The sequence below is a fragment of the Columba livia genome, chromosome 5, assembly GCF_036013475.1.
Source record: "Columba livia isolate bColLiv1 breed racing homer chromosome 5, bColLiv1.pat.W.v2, whole genome shotgun sequence".
In the NCBI taxonomy this organism is placed as follows: Eukaryota; Metazoa; Chordata; class Aves; order Columbiformes; family Columbidae; genus Columba; species Columba livia.
The window spans coordinates 17,309,271-17,330,069 of record NC_088606.1 but is presented as its reverse complement, the minus strand read 5'-3'; the positions used below and the strand labels follow the sequence as shown (position 1 = coordinate 17,330,069).

The 20,799-nt window shown below is 44.3% G+C and overlaps 1 protein-coding gene across 6 annotated transcripts in view; it reads right to left on the bottom strand.

Moving 5' to 3' along the window:
- ITPK1 (inositol-tetrakisphosphate 1-kinase) overlaps positions 1-20,799 on the bottom strand; it is a 149,894-nt gene that overhangs the window by 19,831 nt on the left and 109,264 nt on the right. For all 6 annotated transcript variants that reach the window (XM_065063621.1, XM_065063623.1, XM_065063620.1 and 3 more), the window contains exons 5-6: positions 3,116-3,214; positions 1,389-1,429 (exon numbers count right to left, since the gene is read on the bottom strand). In XM_065063621.1, coding sequence (XP_064919693.1) covers positions 1,389-1,429; positions 3,116-3,214 — 140 coding nt within the window. The remainder of the gene's footprint in view (positions 1-1,388; positions 1,430-3,115; positions 3,215-20,799) is intronic.

Here is a 20,799-nt window from a genome sequence, read left to right as displayed (position 1 = left end):
CAGCAACTTCCAAAGTGACTACTACTACTAGCTATGTAAAGTAACATACAAGACTCCAGGCTTTTTCCAGAGGTCCTCCTAGGACCTAGTCATAAATTCCTGTGATGAAGTGCAGCTTACAACTGTATTTTAGTCTCATTTTTGCTCAGAAAATGGAATTCTCACAGAAGGCTGAGATATGTCTTCACTGTGTAAAAGAACAGCAAGGAAAGATGCACCAGGGAAACAAAGTCCAAGCCTGACTGGATAAGCACTGAAAGGTTCATGTATTTCAGGCTGCAGATGCAGAGGAACCTTTTACAGAAAAATCAACAGGGAGTCTTAAATTAATTCACAACCCAGTCCCCAAGTGTTCTCAGGAATTCTAGCAAAAATTTATAGTGGCTGCTCCAGTAAACTAGCAGGAGTGTCTGTCATGCCTGTAAAGTGACCCAAGCTAAGGCCAGCATGAAAAATGTAGCTGCATTTTTAAAGGAAGTGCTGGTCACTCAAGATTTTGGCTGTAGGCATTCTGCTCATCTAGATTTACATTTTACTTCAGGGCCTTCACCTCTCAGAGATGCTGCAGCAACAGAGTTTACATTTCAGGAGCAGCTGGGAAACCTGGACCGATGACCACGTTTTAACAAAGGAAGCCAGGCATTACGAGAGCCAGCACTGAGGGCTGGATTCTCAAAACTGAGCTGTGGTAAGCAGGAAGGCAGGAAGCACAAATGGAAAAGAATTAAAACAGGACTCAGCTTGCTTAAATTTAGAGGAAGCTAGGCTTATAGGGAATGCACTCCTTCCAGGAATACACAAACATTTTAACTGCAATTGCCTTACTGGAAGGAAAGGGAAAGCAGATAGTTCTACTAGTCTTATTCTTCCCACAGCTCCAGTCATATTATTACAACTGAACATGCCTAGAAACTGTCTCTATTTGCTATTTCCTTCCTCTCAAGGAGAGGAACCAGCTGGCTTTCCCTCATATTTCTGCTTCATCTGCAGCACTAAACCATTTCTCACCTGCCCCACATATATGATGGAAGAGAAGCATGGTGAGGTGGAAACATCACTTAGTGTGAGCTCCCACCAAAGGAGAAGCTGAAGGAGATTCCCTGCAGACAGAGCTGACTGGAGATCACAAACTGCTAGAAGAAACTAGATGACAGAAGCCAGAAACCACTAAAAAAACCTTCCATGTCAAGAGGTTAAAGTCATATTTAAATTAATTTCAGATAGATCTGAAAAAATACTGGTGTAATAAACACAAGGGAGAGGCAGGGGAAGGGAACTCGTTTGGGCATAGCCCTCCTTCTGCCTACTACAGGACTGGAAAGCACCAGCCAACCCACCCTGGGGAGACTGGAAGTATGGGATAACACTGCAAAAGGTTTTTAACTCACCTCATGAGAGTTGGTTCCATGGGCCACTCTGGTTTTACAAACTGGGTAAAGAAAATAGAAAAAACAATGCACCAGTGAAACAGGACACACAAAATCCATTCCCACCCACATGTGCAAACACTGGAGTTCACCAGACCAAGGCAAGATACCAATGACAGTCTCTGCTGGAACAGCACCCTCAACAACCGCAAAGCTTGGCTTGCTTCAAGCCCTACTCTCTCATCTCCTCCCTGTAACTAAGATGCAAGCAGAGGTCATTTTAGGACTGGACAGAGATGCTAAGCATCAGCTAAGAAGTTAGTACCAGTACTGGTATTGCTGTCCTGCCCACTCAGAGGGCACCTTCACAAGTACCTGGTTTTGCCTGAAGCGGGAGCTACTTTACAGGTACCACAAAACACCACTATCCTGAAAATGAGGGAACCGGGATGCAGTGGAAACAAACTTCTTTTCCTACCTCCATGGTTTCGGGGAAGAGGAGGAAACCAAATGGGCTGAGTTAAACAAAGATACAACATATTTTTTTGCAGGCAACCATAGAGGGGGCCAAAGAAAGCAGAAAAATCCCAGCAGTTCTTACTCCTTCATATTCCTTATCTGCTCTATATATACTGGTTCTCAGCTCCATCCTAAAACCTATAAAAGCAAAGCAACAACATGCTCCTCCTATTATGAAACCAGAGGAGAGCTGAAGACCCTGGGACTCACACAATCACTAAATCTGATGTTATTTATATGTTAAATAGAGGCGATGAAAACTTGCAAGGTGTGGGGGAGTGGACAGGACAAGACTTCCTTGGGGGAAGACAGAAAGAGCACTTCGACAATATCATATTCTATAGATTTGCAATGCTATGTTTTAATTTCATCATCATGTAGAGGAGTTGATATAGGCCTTCTGAATGTATGGGCTACGCTGCTGAGTGCTGAGCACGAGCCGGTCTGTATAGAGAAGACAATGTGCAGGGGTGAGGAAGGGGGGTCAAAGCCATTCAGTGGGCTTTAGATTACTGCTTCACAGTCTAGCTTCCGGAGACCTGCCTCATTTCGGAGAGTGATGGCAGGGACAGAAAAACATGCTTTTCCCACATGACTTTACCTCTGAACTTGGCATATGAGGCAAGTACTGAAGGAACAAATACGGACTAACCAATTCTGCTCACTTCATACTACAAGGAATCAAATAAAGGAACAAACTAAAGCACAAGACCCCCAACAAAACTTGCTACAAAGCACAACTGTTTGTGGCTGTGAGCCCTTGAAGCCTGCTATCAGTGGTCATTTGTACACTCTTTCTTCTACCCTCTAAGATTATCTCTGTAGTCAGGACCAGGGAAAGGAAGGGATCCATGGAAAAAAGGAGGCGGTCAGCAAGGCAGTGATTTTCTTGAAAAAATCATAGCTGTCAGGAGAAACATCTTGCACAAGTTCAGGGCAAGAGGTTAACTTTGTTACAAGTGTTAGTACTTCCCAGGAACACATGTTTACTGTAGCAAGCTGTTTAAAGCAAGGAACATCAATAAAAGGCAAAATAAAAGCTGACAGGGACGGGTTTTGCTCCACATTCCAAGCAGAATGCTTCAGAGCATTTGTTCCAGGAAGGTGTTAACATCCCTGGTGCTTTGGCAATGAAATCCACACTCCCACAGTGTTGGCTATGTCTTGGGGGATGCATGTGCAATATTCAGAACCTACTAGAAGCACAAAGGAAAAGCCCATGTACATACTGAATGGGAAAGCAAGTCCTTTCTTCTCTATAAGCTGCAAGGTATCTTCTCCACAGGCACTTGTCAGCTCCATAAAGGGTGGTGAACAGATCCTCTCATCTGCAAGACAAAAAAAAGACTCAAATGGAGATGAGGTGTTTAGCCTCTCAGCCACACCATTACCAGCTCTCTCCACACTAACTGCTTCTTGATAGTGAGCTTTAACAGTTGACACTAAAGCAGCAGAAAGATTATCAACCAGGCCTGAATTTGGGTTTCTAGAAACATTTCAGAACGTGAAAGGTCCAATTTTCAGATAATCTAAATGGAAATATAAAGCCTGTGTTTTCACAGGCAGCAAAAATGATCACCTGATTAGGAATATGTAGCTGCACAAGACTTAGCCAGTGAGGTGAAAAGCAGCTGGGATCTTAGCTCTTAATATTTCATCTTCAAGCATAATTTTCTAAAGCATTTTTAAAAAGCTGAATGGTCAGCAAGTGTGGCTGGAGCAGGCAGTCTCACCAAGCCACCATGACCGGAGGGCCCCTCAGGTGGCAGACTGCAGAGTGGATGTACGTCAGCCAAGCTGCCAGCCATGTCATACATCCCACTGCCCACTGAGACCTCTGCCGTGACAGCAGTGCTCATTCAGCCTGGCAAAGCCAGAGCCAGCACTGCTGCGACACTGGGACTACTTGGCACGACTGCTCAGTGGACTTCAACTAAAGAGGAAAAACACAGGAAACCACAGTAAACAGGGTAGGTCTGCTCCAGGTGTTTCTGCTGCTGTTGCGCTTGTTCACATGGGGTTGCAATAAGGCTGGAGTCAAAACCCAGCCCTCTTAGTGACTCAGTAGGTTGAATTCACTGTAGGTGAACTTTGATTCCTTTAGGAATGCAGCAGGAAAACACTGTAGGACTTGAAGTACTTAAGCACAAATCCCTACCACTCAACAGGGCCGGGTTGCAACTTGAGGTGCAAAAAGAACCTTGGCTTCAGCCATGGTTCTGGGGCCAGTCAGCGGGCCCAAACACTTTCAGACAAAAGCTGTGCACACATTGACAAAGTCAAAGCAAGAATATCACCCAAATAAGAACAACAAGGCCAAGTGCAAGGTCCTGCACCTGAGCTGGGGCGACCCCCAGTATTAATACAGGCTGGGGATGAAGGGATTCAGAGCAGCCCTGCCAAGAAGAACTTGGGGGTACTGGTGGCTGAAAGACTGGACACGACTACTTGCAGCCCAGAAAGCCAATCGTATCCTGGGCTGCATCAAAAGGAGCGTGGCCAGCAGGTCAAGGAAGGTGATTCTGCCCCTCTGCTCTGCTCTGGTGAGACCCCACCTGGAGTCCTGTGTCCAGCTCTGGAGCCCTCAGCACAGGAAAGACATGGACCTGTTGGAGAGGGGCCAGAGAAGGCCACAAAAATTATCAGAGGGCTGGAACAGCTCTGCTGTGAGGACAGGCTGAGAGAGTTGGGGTTGCTCAGCCTGGAGAAGAGAAGGCTCCAGGAAAACCTTATTGTGGCTTTCAGTACTTAAAGAGGGCTTACAAGAAAGCTGGAGAGGGACTTCTCACAAGGACATGTAGTGATAGGACAGGGGTAATGGCTTTAAACTGAAAGAGGGTTTGGACTAGATGAGCTTTGAAGGTCCTTTCCAAGCCAAACTATTCTATGATTCTATGATAAGTTGAGTTAGCTGCACAGTACTGAACTGCAATCCAGAATGGATCTGCCAAAACTCACTTCTAAGACTTATTCCAAGAGAAACAGCATGATACCTTCCTCCAAGAAGCAACTGGAGAGCAGCACAAATGATGGGAGCAACTGTATCTGGCAAACTCAAGTCACAGGTTTCTATCAAACAGCACTTGTCTTGAAAATAGGCAAAATGGGACTGTTAATACCATCCACATCTATTCCAGTGAGCACAGAGAATCCAAACAGGTGGAGGTTACCCTGTGCAGATGGTGCAGAAACAGAAAGGTGCATATAAACTAAAACCCCAGCAAAACTAACTACATACTCTGAGAACCATGCATCCAGAAATCACTTTATAAGCATGGTTTAGATTAATGCTTTTCACTTAATTATAGGTATAGGTTTATGCATGTTCTCTCACACAGAAGGGAAAACTGAATCACTGAAAAGAACAGAGACAAAACTCTCTGTATTTTGATATCCATATCTTAATACATGCTTCAGCGCTCTGAGAACCTCAGAGAACTCTGGTCATTAGCAATACTGTTGCTACAAGAAGTTTTCTGCAGAAAGAAAAGACTATTTTCATACATCCTAAAAGGAGCAGGAAGATTGATGCTTTGAGGTCAACCTCTACAAAGATAAACAAAACATCCCCTGCTTCAAAGCTTTCAGTTCACTGCTATGAAAACAGAAAGCGGCATCCAAAAATGACAGGTACTGCAATATTTACAAGCCTTCGCCAGAGCAAAAGTTCCTTAGTTGGATGAATTTAAGGAATCAGATTTAGTTTACAGATACTGGGGAACAACTTTGGCTTGGCAGCTCTCCCACCCATATGCTTAAGGCTCACAAATAACTTTGCCTTCAGAGTGCAGATGCAGAGGGACATATAGTTCCATCTCACTTCCCTCTGGTTTCTCTCCCATGTGAACAGGAACGGGAGACAGGGAGGATTCAGTGTTCCTGCTGGTTACATGACAGGTGCATGGGGAGATAAAGGAAGGGGCAAACAGTCATTTATTTGACTTTTTTCTTAGAAAAGACCACCTGGATCAACAAAAATTAGCAGAGAAGACTCTTTAGCATCTCAAAGTGCTCCCACTGACTTTGCACTGCACTGGCATTTTCTCCATCACAAATGCAATTCTAGCCCACTGAAGCCTCTAAAACAGATCATGAATTCACAGCCAGACCTGAGGACAAACAAACCCTTGCTCAACACAAGACTTCAGGATGGCCTACAGCTAGAAAGCTGCTGCTCTGAGTTTAACCGCACACACTGCAGAAAGAAAAGATAGCTGTAGGTTTTTAAAAAAAGTCCTCCAGCTGCCAGTGATGATCCACTCCTTCTTCTGAGGGTGGCAAGCACATGCTGAAGCTTTCTCTCATCAGCCAGCTTCTGCTACCAGTGGCAGCAGTCTCAGCACACCTTCCCTGCACTGAGGTGCAGGATAGACCTAATTAAATGGCTGAGGGTCAATCTCAATACTGTTTTACATCCATGGAACTACACCATACAATCCACGAAGCGCAAGTGAACATCCGGTGGTACACTGAGCCCTCCCTTCTCCGCCTGCCGGGACAAGCTGCTTTAGCAGGATCTTACTGAGTTGTGGTCAGGTGCTGGACCCTTGGCCACTGTCACTGCTTCTCTGCAAACCAGTAGTGACTGGTCACCAGGGGAAACCACTGCCAAAAAGGACAACACTAAATATACAAACAAATAAACATAACAGTCTACAGGTGAGAACAGGCAATGTGAGTTCCCAAGAGATTATTACAAATGCGATTTTTATGCTTTCCACTTTGGATCTGAAGCTAAAACGCAGGCACTTCCTCCCTCCCTTTGGGTGTATACATTGAATCACACAAAAACCAGCTATCCATAAGCATTAACCCTATCCTCATACAGCCTTTACTGAGCCGAAGATATCAGCAGGAAAAATCTCTCCATAAGTCAGAGGACTGCTATGCGGCTGTACATTTTTAGGGGGCACAATTAGAGAGTGGTATTTCCTTCTTCTTCCAAGTGCCTGGTAGTCTCAGAGACCTGCCTTTGAAATATGGCCAGGACTCCAGGTGGACCATCTCACATCAAGAACTGCCAAAATAAGAGCAACACGGAAAGACTCTTCGGATCAGGAGAGGGTTCAGCTCTCACTTCAGACAAATACCAAAAGTATCTGTAGCATTTTTGTTGTTAGAAACAACACACCATAATTAAATTTACAAGTCAAAATGCTGTCACTGTGTTCCTCCCCATCTTTGTCCTAAATTTTATTGTATGCCTTGGCACAAACTTTGTGGTGTCTGATTTCTATATTTTCCTTAAATTATTCTCCCTTTTCTTCAAGATTATCTGATTTCATAGGGAGCTTCCTCTCTCTTCTTTTTCACTTTCTGCATTTTTTCTCGCCCCCATCCCCATTTCTTCTCTATGCTGGTCTTTTTTTTCAACTACCATTTCTGTCCTTCCACCGCTACCTACACTTTATCCCTCCATCACCTCTGAAGGGAGATCACAGCTGGGATCAGGCTCAGTGCAGGGGAGGCGGGGACCTCTGAAGACAGTGGGGAAGGTGGCACACACGGGCTGGGGGTGACCAGCAGCAATCGCCTCTCTCTGTACAGTGAGCACTGTCAGAGCACCGCTCCACTCCCATGGAGCAGTGACGCTGCCATGAAGGTGGAAAACACGACTGTTGAAGGCCAGTTAACAGGATGAGTAACACAGCTAACCATCAAGAGGGAGGTGAAAGAGTACTCCAACCAGGGTGTTGGTGCCAAGGAGGGGATTGTTGCGGGTGAGGTTCAAGAATAGTAACAGAAGCAACTGGATGTGAAGATGGGGAAGATGCTGACTGAATACTGGCTGAGGAAAAATGGTTTTCTGGTAGTGAGAACTGGCAGAAATCTTTATGCTTGGGACTTGCTTCAGTAAGAGATGTTGAGCAGTGCTCCACCAGTGGCCTGCAGGCAGCTATGGGATACCCGAACCATCAAAAAGAAGAAGGCACAAGAAACCCAACACTGAACACACACTCCCATACAGCAGGTAGGCAAAACAGAGGAAAAATAAGGCAATACATGTTTGTTCCCAGCTGAACTGGATCGTATGTGATAGTAAATGGAAACCACCGTGACATGGCTGTACAAGACAGTCCTGCAGTGAGGGTAGGTGGCCCTTGCACTATAAGAGGTGCTGACACAGAAGGCAGCTCTGTATCACTGTGGGAAAAAAATAAACCAACAGATGAACCATTAAATAGTCTCCTATTAATATTTCTTTGGTCTTTACGATTTTGGAGAGATAAGACAACAAATTGCAGACACCATGCTCTGCATTCATAGATCAACGAACTGTATTTCTTTGTCTTCAGAAAAGGAGTTTAAAGACACAGTTCAGGTCAGAGATTTTCTGTGAGGACACCTCAAAACCTGGGGCTTGGAAAAAACCCTGAGGAGGGCACTGCCTATTAAACTTCAGATTTACAGTCTCAACGTATCTCCCTACTGAGTAATTCATCATCCTTCACTACCTAATCTAGGGATCAGGAAGAAGAGCAGATAGACTGAGGAACGAGAATTTATTCCCAGCACCATCAACCTCTTGCCACAAGACCAAGACCAAGTCCCTAAACATGTCCTATCTCTACATTCACATTTGCAAAGTGTGGAGAATGCTTTGCCTCCCCTTGGCGAGGGGGTGCTTTATGGAGCTGGTCTAAGGATGGCTTCTGGAAAAAGGCTTTTTGACGCTACCGAGGTAATTTTAAGAGCTGAACAAACTACATGTCTGAAGTTTCAGTCTGATCATCAGCTACCTAAATCCTGAGAGTGTAACTGAAAAAAACATAAAACAAAAGGTGTGTTTACTTTAGAATATCCTATCTTCTGACCAGGCTCGGTACTGTCTCATAAGCAGCATCATCTTCTCTGATAACACAGAGAAAGTAACAGGAGCACCAAATGAGGGGCACGCTGAGGAGAATGGGAAGGTAAAACAAGTTGGTAGTGAATTTCTGGAATAGGTGGAGCAAGGACACGGTCAAAGGAGCACACAAGGAGGCCTGGAGTCCCCTGGGTATGCAACAGGCTTGGCCCAAAGCATGAAGTCCGTGACCCCCTAATTCTACTTAGCAATTACAAGTGGAGCACAGCTTGTGCCTGAGTACTTCCTGTGGTTGAAAAGGCTGCCAGGATTATTGCTGAAGAAAGAGGGCACACAACCTCCGAATCGCACAATGCTCTATGCAGAGAAACAAAAAAGCTCCTCCTGAAAAGTGCTGGTCTCTGCTGTAAATGCTCAGTAAGATAAGGAGAAAAACATCCACGTCAAAATCAGGACTGGCTCAGGTCAGCCCTCATCCACCGTGCATGGAACAAATGTTAAGCCTTAAGCTCTCTGAAAAATTTACAGCAGATTGTATCAAACTTTAAACTTCCTACTTTGTTGAGAAAAGCCATTTTTAATAGAATAGTTGGCTCTGTGATTTGAAAACACTTAGGCACCTTCAAAAACAAATATATTTTCAGTAAAACGCTTCCACCAGCTTGCACTGCTGCACTCTGCTCCCGGGGGGACAGCGAGGATGCAGTCAGGGCAATGCCTTTTTCTCCTAATACAATAAGGGCAGCAAATCTGAACTTCCAGCTCACCACTGCCTTCTCAGTTCATTTTCAACCAAAAAAACAAGCAACCACACAGAGAAACTGGCAGATTCTTTTTTTAGCATGCAGCTGAACCTTATCTTGAAGGTATCTTAATTTAAATCACTACACTACTGGGTTTTTTTTGCCGTTCAGAATCCCTTTAATCACTGTAAAATTATCACAGCTTTGGACTGTCACTTCTGCTAAGGTCAAATGCTGGTACATTAAGGAATCAGCCAAGTTAGGCCAACCCACAACTCCCAGTCTCTATCAGCTGGAAGAATCTCTTCCTCACTCCTTCCTCTAGGAGACAGTTTTTCAGTTGAAGCTTCATAAACCCCACAACCTTATTCATAAAAATAACAGCTTCACAGAGTGTTTCACCAGGTTTATTATAGCACTTGTAAGCTGTATTAAAAATACTCCCAAGTTGTTTGCCCTTCGCCTCAGATGTGTGTGCAGGCGGAATGTTGGCAGAACAGATTTAGTTCAAACGTGTGTCGATCTGTAATCACCACTGAAAAAGCAACCTGTACCTGAATACCCTCGTGTTTGCACCTTACTTTGATGTCTGTGGGGGGAAAATTCCAGTTCTCATGATAATGCAGCTGTATTTGAGGACTATTTGGCAGCACATTCCAGAGACACAAGAGGGCAGAGCAGACTCAGCTTTGAGGGCACGATTTTAACCTTACCCTTGCTTGACGTACAAGGAATTGTGCACTGAATATCTATGTTAAATGGAATATCTGCAGAGCTACAGACTTCAATTCTAATAAACTAGTGATTTTGAAGCATCTGGGCAGTAAGAAAATCTCACAACTGAATATAAATAAAGAACTATTCCAAAAATTCACAAGAACTTTTAATTTCCACACAATTTAGGAGTGCTAATTCTGTTTTTGGGAAAAAAAAAAAAAAGAACCACCATAATGAGTTCAGCTTAGAGTGGAGAGAAATGATAAAAAGATAAAGACAACATAAAGCTGAAAGTCAAAGCAAAGCAAACCTGACAGCGTTCTTCCCCCAGCTGAACTCTTCTTCAGAGACAACCATTTCAGAAAGCTATGTCTGTACAGGATCCTCCCCTACCTTTTAGATCTAGACTTCCACGTTATGTCCACTTTCCTCAGAGAGCAGGATGCTCCTTTCTGATTCTCAAGAAAGAGATTCACCTCCTCTCCTTGGTGCTCTGGGTCAAAGAGGCAGGTTTTACAAAGAAGTGTTCAGCTGACTTGTGGTGATGGAGCCTCAGGGGTACGTGGCAGTAGAACACTGAATTTGGTGCAAATATATTGTTATATACTATGTGTTGGGGCACGAGGGCCATCATGTACTTGAACAGAATATGTAGCACCAAGCTCCTCATAACCAACTGATGTACATGAGAAATTCACAGCAGAACACCAGTTTGCTTCATGCACTGGGATGGTAGTCATAGCCAGGAATCTAAGGTGAGCCTTGAAGGCCCAATGCTGAACTCTTCACTGATTTTATTTGCCTGTAACTCTAGTGACTTAAATGAGTTACTTCCTCCTGGCTGAAGAATCAGTCTCTCCATGTTTTACACAGAGCACATTGTCTAATAAAAAAGAAAAACACCAGTGAGTGTATTTATGGCAGGGGGCATGACGAAAAGACATGACACAGGCAGTTTTTTCTTGTCCATGACAGAGTTCATTTGCAGACATTGGAGTACCCAGAAGAGTAGAGTCCACTGAAGCTCTTTATAGCTCTAATCTAAGACGGTTGATGGCCCTTAACCAGATCAGTTTAATGAGCTTTTGGAAGCTAAATCCTGGGAGAGACTACACAATGCATGTCCCACGCTTTCAGTAAATACCACTTCCAATCTATACATGCTGGGTCAGAGGCAAAGCAGCAGACTGCGAGGAGTGTGAAATATTGACAAAAATCCCTCTGAGCTACAGAAGCATCTCAGGGACGTGCTGGAAGGGGCTCTGACAGCACCAGCCGATACCCGGATCAAGGCTCCACTGCACAGCAAGAGTCCTGCAGCAGCTGTGCCCCAGCTCGAGCCACACCATGCCACCGACGACAGGGGAAGCACAAATAACCATCTGCTGTTTATTACTTTACCAGCTCACATGTATGTGAACACGAAGTGCAAGAGATTAACATGCAGATCTGTAAAACACAGCAAGATCTTGGGGTAGCACTGGGTGACAGGAGAGGCGTATTGCTGCTGCTGCACTGCTGAGCAGGGGTGACAGCAAGGCCTGTGGCATCTCCAGTCAGCACTCCTGCGGGTCCACCTCTGTGCTGGGAGGTCAACAGGGTTCTCCACAGACTTCGTGACCGTTGGTTTCATCTGAGTTTCATTATGTAAAGCAGCTTCCCAGAACACAACTATATAATAGCAATGCATTTCTTCCTGCATCACGGATGAAACATAAGAACATGCTATTTCAACAACAATAGTGGAAAGAACTGTTTAGTCTAAACCAAATATATGTTTAAACAAGGATAGAGAAACCTAAGCTAAGACTTAAATACGAACTCAAGAGCACATACAAATGATCATTGATCCCAAGTTTACACGTAATGTGTGGGAAACAAGAATGTAACGCCCTGCCCTAACACTCCCTTTGCACAGGTTAGCAAACTTTTCTAGCACATGGGGGACTTTTACCTTCTACACTGCTCATCACTCAGAGCTCGCACTCTGTTGTGTGGAAGGAATAGCACCAGATGAACAGTTTTTATTAAGTAACATTTTATGCTTTCAAATGAAGATCTTCAAGAAGCCTTGCAGACAATCCTGAAACACTTAAGAAAAATTTAACTGTGAAACAATGGTTTTGGTTTTGATCTTGAAGAATTCTGCTCTGCACTTGTTTGCGATGGCTTAACTGGAATACGGTGCACCACCCAGTACAGGGACTGGTGTGATTTCATTGTTTTTCCAAAGTGGGGTGGATAGGACCCACTCCGAAACCAATGAGAAGAAAGAACTTCTGGGACAAACAAGCTACATGTATTTTAAACACCAGAGAGAAAACCAGGAAAGACCTATCTAAGTGGGAAAGCTTTGTTGGTGTACGTTTTTCTGTTACAATTATGTTAGTATAACTATAGCAAAGGAATGCACACACACCACTTTGTTTACATTGGATTAGTTTCTTCCCTTAAAAAGTCTTCAGACAGCACTGTCCATTTGTTTTGCTAACAACTGCAAAACACTCTGGGTAGATATTGCAGGGAACAGCACTCCCACACCAGATCCCAGACGATGAAAACACTGCGCACCACTTGCGTGAAGACATTGGGAGGCAAAGACCATCAGTCCTCATCCGCTTGTCCCAAAGCCACGTTCCACACTGCTGATGGGTTGCAAGGAGGAAATCCTATGCACCAGGATTCTGGCTAGCACCGTGAAGAAAAGGTAGTGGCTGCTGAACTGGAAGGGGCATGCGCCCAAGCTTAGTATTTCTGTGGATGTCATCAGCAAAGATGCCAGCCCTCCTATAGTATCCAGAACTAAGTGGTTTCTATTTCTATTTTCTCATGGGCTGTGAGGCTGGGTCTTTGACCCCATTGTTGGTGCAATGAATGCCTGAGTCCTTGGTTTGATGTTGGGCACACCAAGCAGTTAGCAGCAGCCAGAGCCTCTTACTCCCTGAAAACCTCAATGCTTCAAAGCAGCAAGTCCAGCATTTGGCCACCTCCAATAACACTTGGGCAGGAGGGAGATGGCAATAAAAAGGCAGCTGGAGGAAGGACAGTTCCACTGGAGCGAAGTCCCTGCCCGATGTGCCAACATCAGGAGCCAATTCCCCGGCAGCAGCAGCCTCCAGAGTGTGGCTGGGTGCTCCCAGATGCTGTGTGCCCACGGATAACGGTGACGGATGGGGGAATTCATCTCACCTAACTCCAGCCAACTTGTCTATGTGAGCTGTCTGTGTACCAGTGTAGTCAGTGGCAACGGGTACAGCTGGACAGTGATTTGCCTTATACAGTCAATAGTTTGATACTAATTATTTCTGGACATACCTCTGCTCCCTGACTGCAGAGAAACGTAGACTCCTAGTACTGAATACACATGCAACTTTTAGCTAGATAGTGTCAGGTGGAATTAACTGCCTTCGCTGTCAGACAGTTAAATTCACAAGAACTGTCTCTGCAAAGTAATCATCCTGTTTTCCCAAATGTGCATTCCTGTCTTGCAGGGAACAATGCTGACCTGTATAGTTGGAATACACAGAGAAATACATCTAATTTTCTGCCTTCAGTTGCTACACTGACTCCTAATCCAAGAACCTGCTACCATCTCCTGTCAAAACAGCATGACAGTGAGGGCGTCCACATGAGGAAATGCCCTCAAGGAAAGCCCAGGAAAGAGCTTGTGGATGATTTTCTGTGTTTGTATCTAGCAGCACTGGCCAGGACAAATAGTCTCCTGAAACATAACCTCCACTTTGGCAAAGACTGGCTCCCAAATAAACTTACTAGTATAATTTTACTTGTTTAAAAGGGAGTACAAATATTACCCTGGCTCACCTGATAAGGTGCGGTATGTCTCTGTTTTGTCTTGGGCTCCTCTGCACAGGCCTGCTGCTGCTGCTGCTTATTGAATCTTTTTGCATATTAGGCCTGGATTACACCTCCTGCTCTTGCCTAACTGATTAGTATGGACTCACACAGCAAGGGGAATCTTCTGTGTATCTCTTTGTACTGCATTGGGCTGGAAGAGTTGTAACAGCCTCTGCAAGTAGCTCCCATCTGCTGACATAAGGACTACATGTACTGAGGTATATTTTTTTTCATTGTATTATCTACTGAAGACTTCATATAACAGTTATCTCTGTGATGCCTAAAACCCAACTAGTCAGAATTTCAGGTGCATAGGAGGTACTTTCCCTAAAAATTAAAACATTCTAAAGACTGATATGCTTTCTACATATAATGGCCACTTCTTCATTTATCTCTTCTTTATCCCCTCCCTTTCACAAATGCAGCAAAATATCTACTGTCTAGGCCCTCTCATCCTGGGGGTCCTTCAGTTAAAGGACTGCCCCTAGGTCTTCTCACACATTGCTGCTTGTCCTTTTTGTCCACCCCTGAATCCAACCTGCTCTTCTAAGAAATGACTCAGCCCTGTCACCATCCCTGACCTTCCCCTTTGCTGCTATCTTGCCAAAAACTTTCTCAAGGATAAACTCCTTCTGTGGTAGTTCTAAAACCAAGTCCTTCCTCAAGCCCACTTTGCCAAAACTCAAGCTTATACAATCACATTTTTCCTTTCCCTGGGTGACTGAATCCTTTTTACATCTCTCCTCATTGATCCACCCAACAAATTGAAAGTTGTAAACAGGTGTCTTATATTCACTTGTCTTCTCAATGAAGTATCTATGAAAAAGTCAAGTAATACCTCAAGAGGAAGAATCCTCAGATATGAAAGAACTGAAGAAAAACTGAGCTACAGCATAGCTACAGACTAGATCACGAAGACAAGGGGCGCTGAGTGGGTGCAGGGAGCTGTGCACGAAGCCCTTTGAGCTCCTGGCCGTTGTCCACAATTCCCCAGATGTACTGTACCTACGCTAAGAAACACAGGGGACGCAGTCTCCTTAGAAGGCCAGACTATATCATGTGCAGCCCATACCTACTGTCTGGGAAGCCCCTGAATTTGTTACGAAACAAAAAGTGTTTCAGCGTTCCCAACAGCCAGTGACAGGACGCATGACAGTGACCGGAAGATGCCTTGGGCCACACAGACACATCCATCTAGAAAAAAACACCATACTTTGAGGCTAAGAGTATCTGATCAGCGAAGAGCAAAGTTCCCCTTTCTGTTCAGTGTCAACTCCCAGTTTTCACCAGATCCTTTCCCAAAGGAAAAGGAATATCTTGTGTCTTCAGGAACTGCACTTCTTTGAGCAGTAAACAGCTGCAAAGACTTAGAATACTTCATTGGCACCTGCTGATTATCTTCCACCCCACTTTCTGGTGGGTAATGATGCTGCAATGATATATTGAAATCCTATGCTCTACATATCATACATCCTGCACAGAAGAATATAAAAGTTACTAATAGGAGAAGTAAAATCACAGGCTAAACTCTATTCTTAATTATGCTGTCATTAAAGACTACCCAGTTGGAAGAATGCTGGGTTCATACCACCCCGGTTGTAGGATCTGAACTCCGCTGTGTAGGTGGATTAGAAAGTTATGGAAAGAGCTAAATTCTTGGCTAATTTTCAAGGAGAGATACATTGCTAAGCTCAACAAGCTAGACAGCTCTCAGCATGACCCGCCATGGTTTGTATAAAATATCTTTGATTTAGTAGACATGCTATTTCCTTTTTGTCTGATCTATTTAATGACCTTTTTCCAGGCTTTGGGAATCTTGGTACTCGTTTTCTTTTAGGCAGATCGAAAATGCTGCGGTAAAGTCAGGGAGACAGAAGACATTCAGAGACATGGCGTTTCCAAAACAAGGAATGTATCTGCAGGTCTGGGAAAGCTAAACACTTCAAGGACAGCTAGCAGATTTCTGAAACATGTGGTCATGTCTTTCAGTCAAAACGTTACTAATCTGCTTCCCAGTAGATGAAAAGAATTACCTTGTATTTGCAAAGATTAAAAAAAAAAACACCCACAGAGTAAATACTAAGATTAAACTTTTCAACTACTATAGCTAAAATGCAGACAAAAGAACACTTACAGCAAAACCGTGCTTCTGTCACTGATGTATATTCCATTTATACAAACTTCTTCAGATGCATGAAGTTCCACATGCATCAAAGATTCTTCCAGCATCCCTGGGCGGCTCATTTTACTGCCAGGGAAGCTGAAGCAGACCCTCAGAGAACCAGACCAAGAAACAATGGGCTTCAGCAGCAGGTTCCAGCTCAGGGTGTACCGGCAATTCTCCCAGGCTCTCATACAGCACTCCCCATGTGCAGATCTTTCCCTTTTACAAAGGCAGCACTCATCACTATTCCATTTTGCAGACAGTGAAAACAAGAGACAAAACCCTAGAAGGACTCCCCAAGAGACAGCCTGTGGAGGGGGGTGGAAAACCTCATCTTTTAGTGCTTGACTCCATCTGAACCAAGAATGTACCAGTTCCTTCGTCTGTCCTGAGTCACTACGCATTCCAAATGCATCAACTGAACAATATTTTTTTGTTGAAGTATTTAAATACAGAGAAAATAAACAAATACTGAAGTAAAAAAGTACAGTGGAAAAGTTTGTAAGACTATGACCAGCATTTTAGTTTATTCCAAGAATGTAGAATGTGATCCTAAATAACATTAGGATTTGCAAAGATACGTAACACAGACACATGGCTCGCGCTTTATATGAGATTTCCTCCTATGTCTGGAAGCTGAAATCCTTGTCCATTTGTTTGGTTTAAACGTTATGTTCTTGCATTCTTGTGATTACTAGAGATTGCTTTGTTGGCCTTTGCACCAACAGATGATTTCACGTAACTGTAGCCGTGCCATCAGCACCACATAGGTATCCAAACATGCTCAGTTCTGTAGAGTCTCTCAAACACAAGGATCTGCACGTCAGCACTCAAAGCACTTCAGAAACAAGCTCGACACGTGTTGTACAAACACCTCAGTTCTCTGGGGTGGGGAGGCTGCTCTTCCCACCTTGAATTCATATTTGGAGAAGCTGAGATTATGCAAACATGAGAGTTGTGAGATTTGCCCTGACAAGAACATTTCAGCTTTCCTTCCTCTTCCCCGAGGCCAGGACTGGCGCCATTTGTTAGTAGAAACCCGAGCGCCACGTGTTCAGCAGCAAAGCAGAGTACAGCTTTTCTGGGTCACTTCTTCACATTACCAGACAAAAAAAGCAACTGCAGACAGGGTGCTATAAAATTCAACACTGTGCTTAAAAAGCAGGAGTGATGTACCTTCCGTCTCACAGGGAACAGCTGTCAAAACCTGACCCCAGCAGCTCCTCTCCGAGATGCAATGTGGAGGAGGTGCTGCTGCTTCTCGGTGCTGCTGAATTCAGCTCGACACGGACGGGAAAGCACTCGGAAAGGAATGCCGCGTGTGCCGAACACGGACGCGTTAGCACCCCACCAGGACACCAACCCGGGTGGTACCAGCACTTGTTTTGTTCCAGTAAATCTGGCTATTAGTCACGTTCATGCACCAACTGCAGCAGCCAAATGCTGTAGTTAGACATACGAGACTTGTACAGGCAATTCCTGAAACTCATTCATCCCCTGCCAAAATACAACGTGCTGCCAGTTACAGAGGGGGATTTCTCACTCCGAGAGTAAGCGCAGTATTTTGTTTCCAAAAAAGTACCAGGAGTCAGAGGCAACACAGGAGCTGAAAACAGGCAGGAACGTACCAGGACTCTGTCTGACAATGCGCTTGTCCTCGGGAAACCCTTAGTTTTAGCACCACAAGGGGAGGAAATGCCCCGAGCACTTGTTGCAACATCTCCACAGGACAAGGAATCGGTTGTACTATTGAACTGAGAAAGTGGAAAAAAAAATATCTGTGTTCAGAACTAGAGAACCACAGCAGGTGCCAATATTTTCCAGTCTTCAGGCATGCAACATCAACATTTCAAGCATCTTCGTCAAGTGTTTAATAATAGTCTCTTTAGGTTCCTTAGGAATCGTCTGCACAGTGTATAGCAGAGTACAAAGGCAGGAAACCGTCAGGAGATGTGGTGCTTTACTGAAAGGGGAAGCAGAGAACATGCCAAGTTTCTTGGGGAAAAAAAAAGATGATCACAAGCTGGGTAATGCTGCAAAGCACATGGCTGCAATCCTGATGGTGGTAAGGCTATCACAGCTTTTGAAAAAGCTGGGGAGCCACAACCAAGACAACAGGGTACCAAGAAAGAGCACGTGGCAGTAAGCTTACCTTGCTCACGCCAAGATCTGCCGCTAATGCTATTTGATTTTGCAGACCACTTTCATACCAATACCCGGAGGAGGGAGGCATCCTGTGTACTTTGCTCATCTGAGAGCAACAGTTCAGGCTTCCAGGTAGGAACAGGCAGAGGGGAAACAAAGCTTAAGAAGACTCATACCCTACTGCTCCTTCTAAATGAGAGACCAAGACATGATATTAGCACAGTCACTACTGGACTTCTGGGACTGCACCAACTAAATACACCCTGTACAGCTCAATTCTCTCATCTCCTTCTGTCACCCCTGCTTGGGCCCAAGGACACAGGCTTTATACTCCAGCAGATTCACAGAAGGTGAGTATCAGCTCTAAGACTGACTGATAAGGAAACCACAAAACCAGAAAGGCCCTTCCTTCCCAACAAGCCCTCGTTGTTCACCTGCATTTTTCTGGTATGAGGCTGATGAAAAAGGCAAGCACCCACCCGCCGTTCAGGAGAAAACCAGACACTTATGACATTGATGCTTACTTCAACCATGAGCTTTCTATGCCCATACAGTAATTACTGTGCAGATGGGCCACAGGAAACCAGTGCAACCACCTCACTGGAGGAGCCAGGGGCTTGATCCTCCTGTGGTGTCAGGACTGGATCCTACTGCAAAGGAAAGCAGAGGTCTGCTGATTCCTAGAGGGATGCAGAAGGTGAAGTGAGATCTGAGGAGGATGGCATTGCCACAGCTTCTGCTGGCTACAACAAAGCAGAAGACACATCTAAGCCAGGGCACATTCACGGCACACAGATGATACCTGAACATCTTTAGAAACCGTAACCTTCTACACTACGTGCTTTACTCAGTTTGTATTCTTCCCTCATGAGGCTGGGCTAGATGCTTATTTGAATTTGCTTCTAAATCTGCAGGATGACTCCTGCTCTATATACCATGGTTATTGGTTTGTTACAGAAACGAATATGCTGTCCTCAATGCCTGTTCCTTAAGTCTGCCCAAGTAAAAGAATATTCTATAAACATATCCTGTCAGCTAGCCAATTCACTCATGTTATTTTCCGTAACACTGGTGCACTTTTATAGCTCTTCCCCTATAAATACTTAGGAAGTCTATTTCAGACAAGAAATTAATCTTCTGTATGAAAGGCAAATAGTAGGATAGATGTTCACATAGCACAGTGAAAAATGAAGCATTGCAAACACATCATTGCCAACTGTGCAATTATCGTTTCTTCACGTGTAAGAGTCTGAGAGTTAAGCATGAATGAAGTTACCACCCTTTCCTCTCCTCTTTCTGTTTATCCTACTGAGCAGGAAATCCCAGAGAAGTCTCAGAGCCCACATTTAATAATGCATCTAAGAACCAACTTAAAATTTTTAAAGGATTTTCATTTATTAGAGGCCATGATCACTTTCACACAGCCCTGTACTCATTTTACATCAGTTTCCCTCAAAAAATACCCACGGATTTGAATTTAATTTTTAAACTTTGCATCCCATTTCAAAAGTGCTTTTATTCTCCAGCATGAGTCTACTCATTATGTTCTGCCTTATGTAAAACTGCCAAAATCCAGGGTTAAACTGCAGTCAGCCAGATTTCAGACCACTTCTTCAGGAGAACACAGCCCAGGAGTGGTTCAGAGGCCACTCTCCAGCTCAAGGTGGGGTCCTCAGTGGCAGCATCCCACCTCAGCCAGCAGGTACAACCTGCAGGAACCTGCACCAGCATCTTTAAAATAACTTCACATGCCTTTCATTCCAGATACTGACCAGAAAAGACTACAGAGATGTCCACTGTTCTTTTATTTCAATTCCCATCTGACTACAATACAACCAATAGAAGGAATGAGAGGGGACGGGACTTAAACGCACCATATGAACCAGCTTATGCGTTTCTAGTTTTTCTTATGCCCTTCAGCTTATCCTGGTCCACAAGAGAAGAGTGGTCTCTCCAAGAGACCAAAAAGATTCATCTAAGAGGGATCAGGAAGGTGTTTTTGTTCCCCAGGATGAGGTTCATCCTTTGTGTGCCAGGTGTGCAGAGCCCCGTGATGCCTCCAAAGGATGGAAACTCAGATGCATGTATGTAGTGATGAGGTATGTGTTCACATTCTCCTGGGGTAACTCTTCCCCAGTATTCACTTGTTTCTCTGTATTTTGTTTTTCCTTCAGGTTCCGCACTTCCTCTTTTCCTTAGTCTTTGCCAGGGAGTTCTTCAGTGTCCCTTGCTCATTTGTTTTGCTTTTGGGTTTTTTTCCCAGCATCAGGGTGACTCCTGATCACAACGGGACAAATTGGCAGACAAAGGCTACTGTCAGATGTCCAGGGAACAGTATAAAACCACAGAAACCTTACCATGACATTGTCCACATCATACCCCATTGCAGCAGCCATTTAGGGACTTAATCAGGAAAGTAAGGGGTTTATCTATTCTCAATAGGTTCTTCTGCCATCAATCAAATTTTTTTTTTGAACCCAC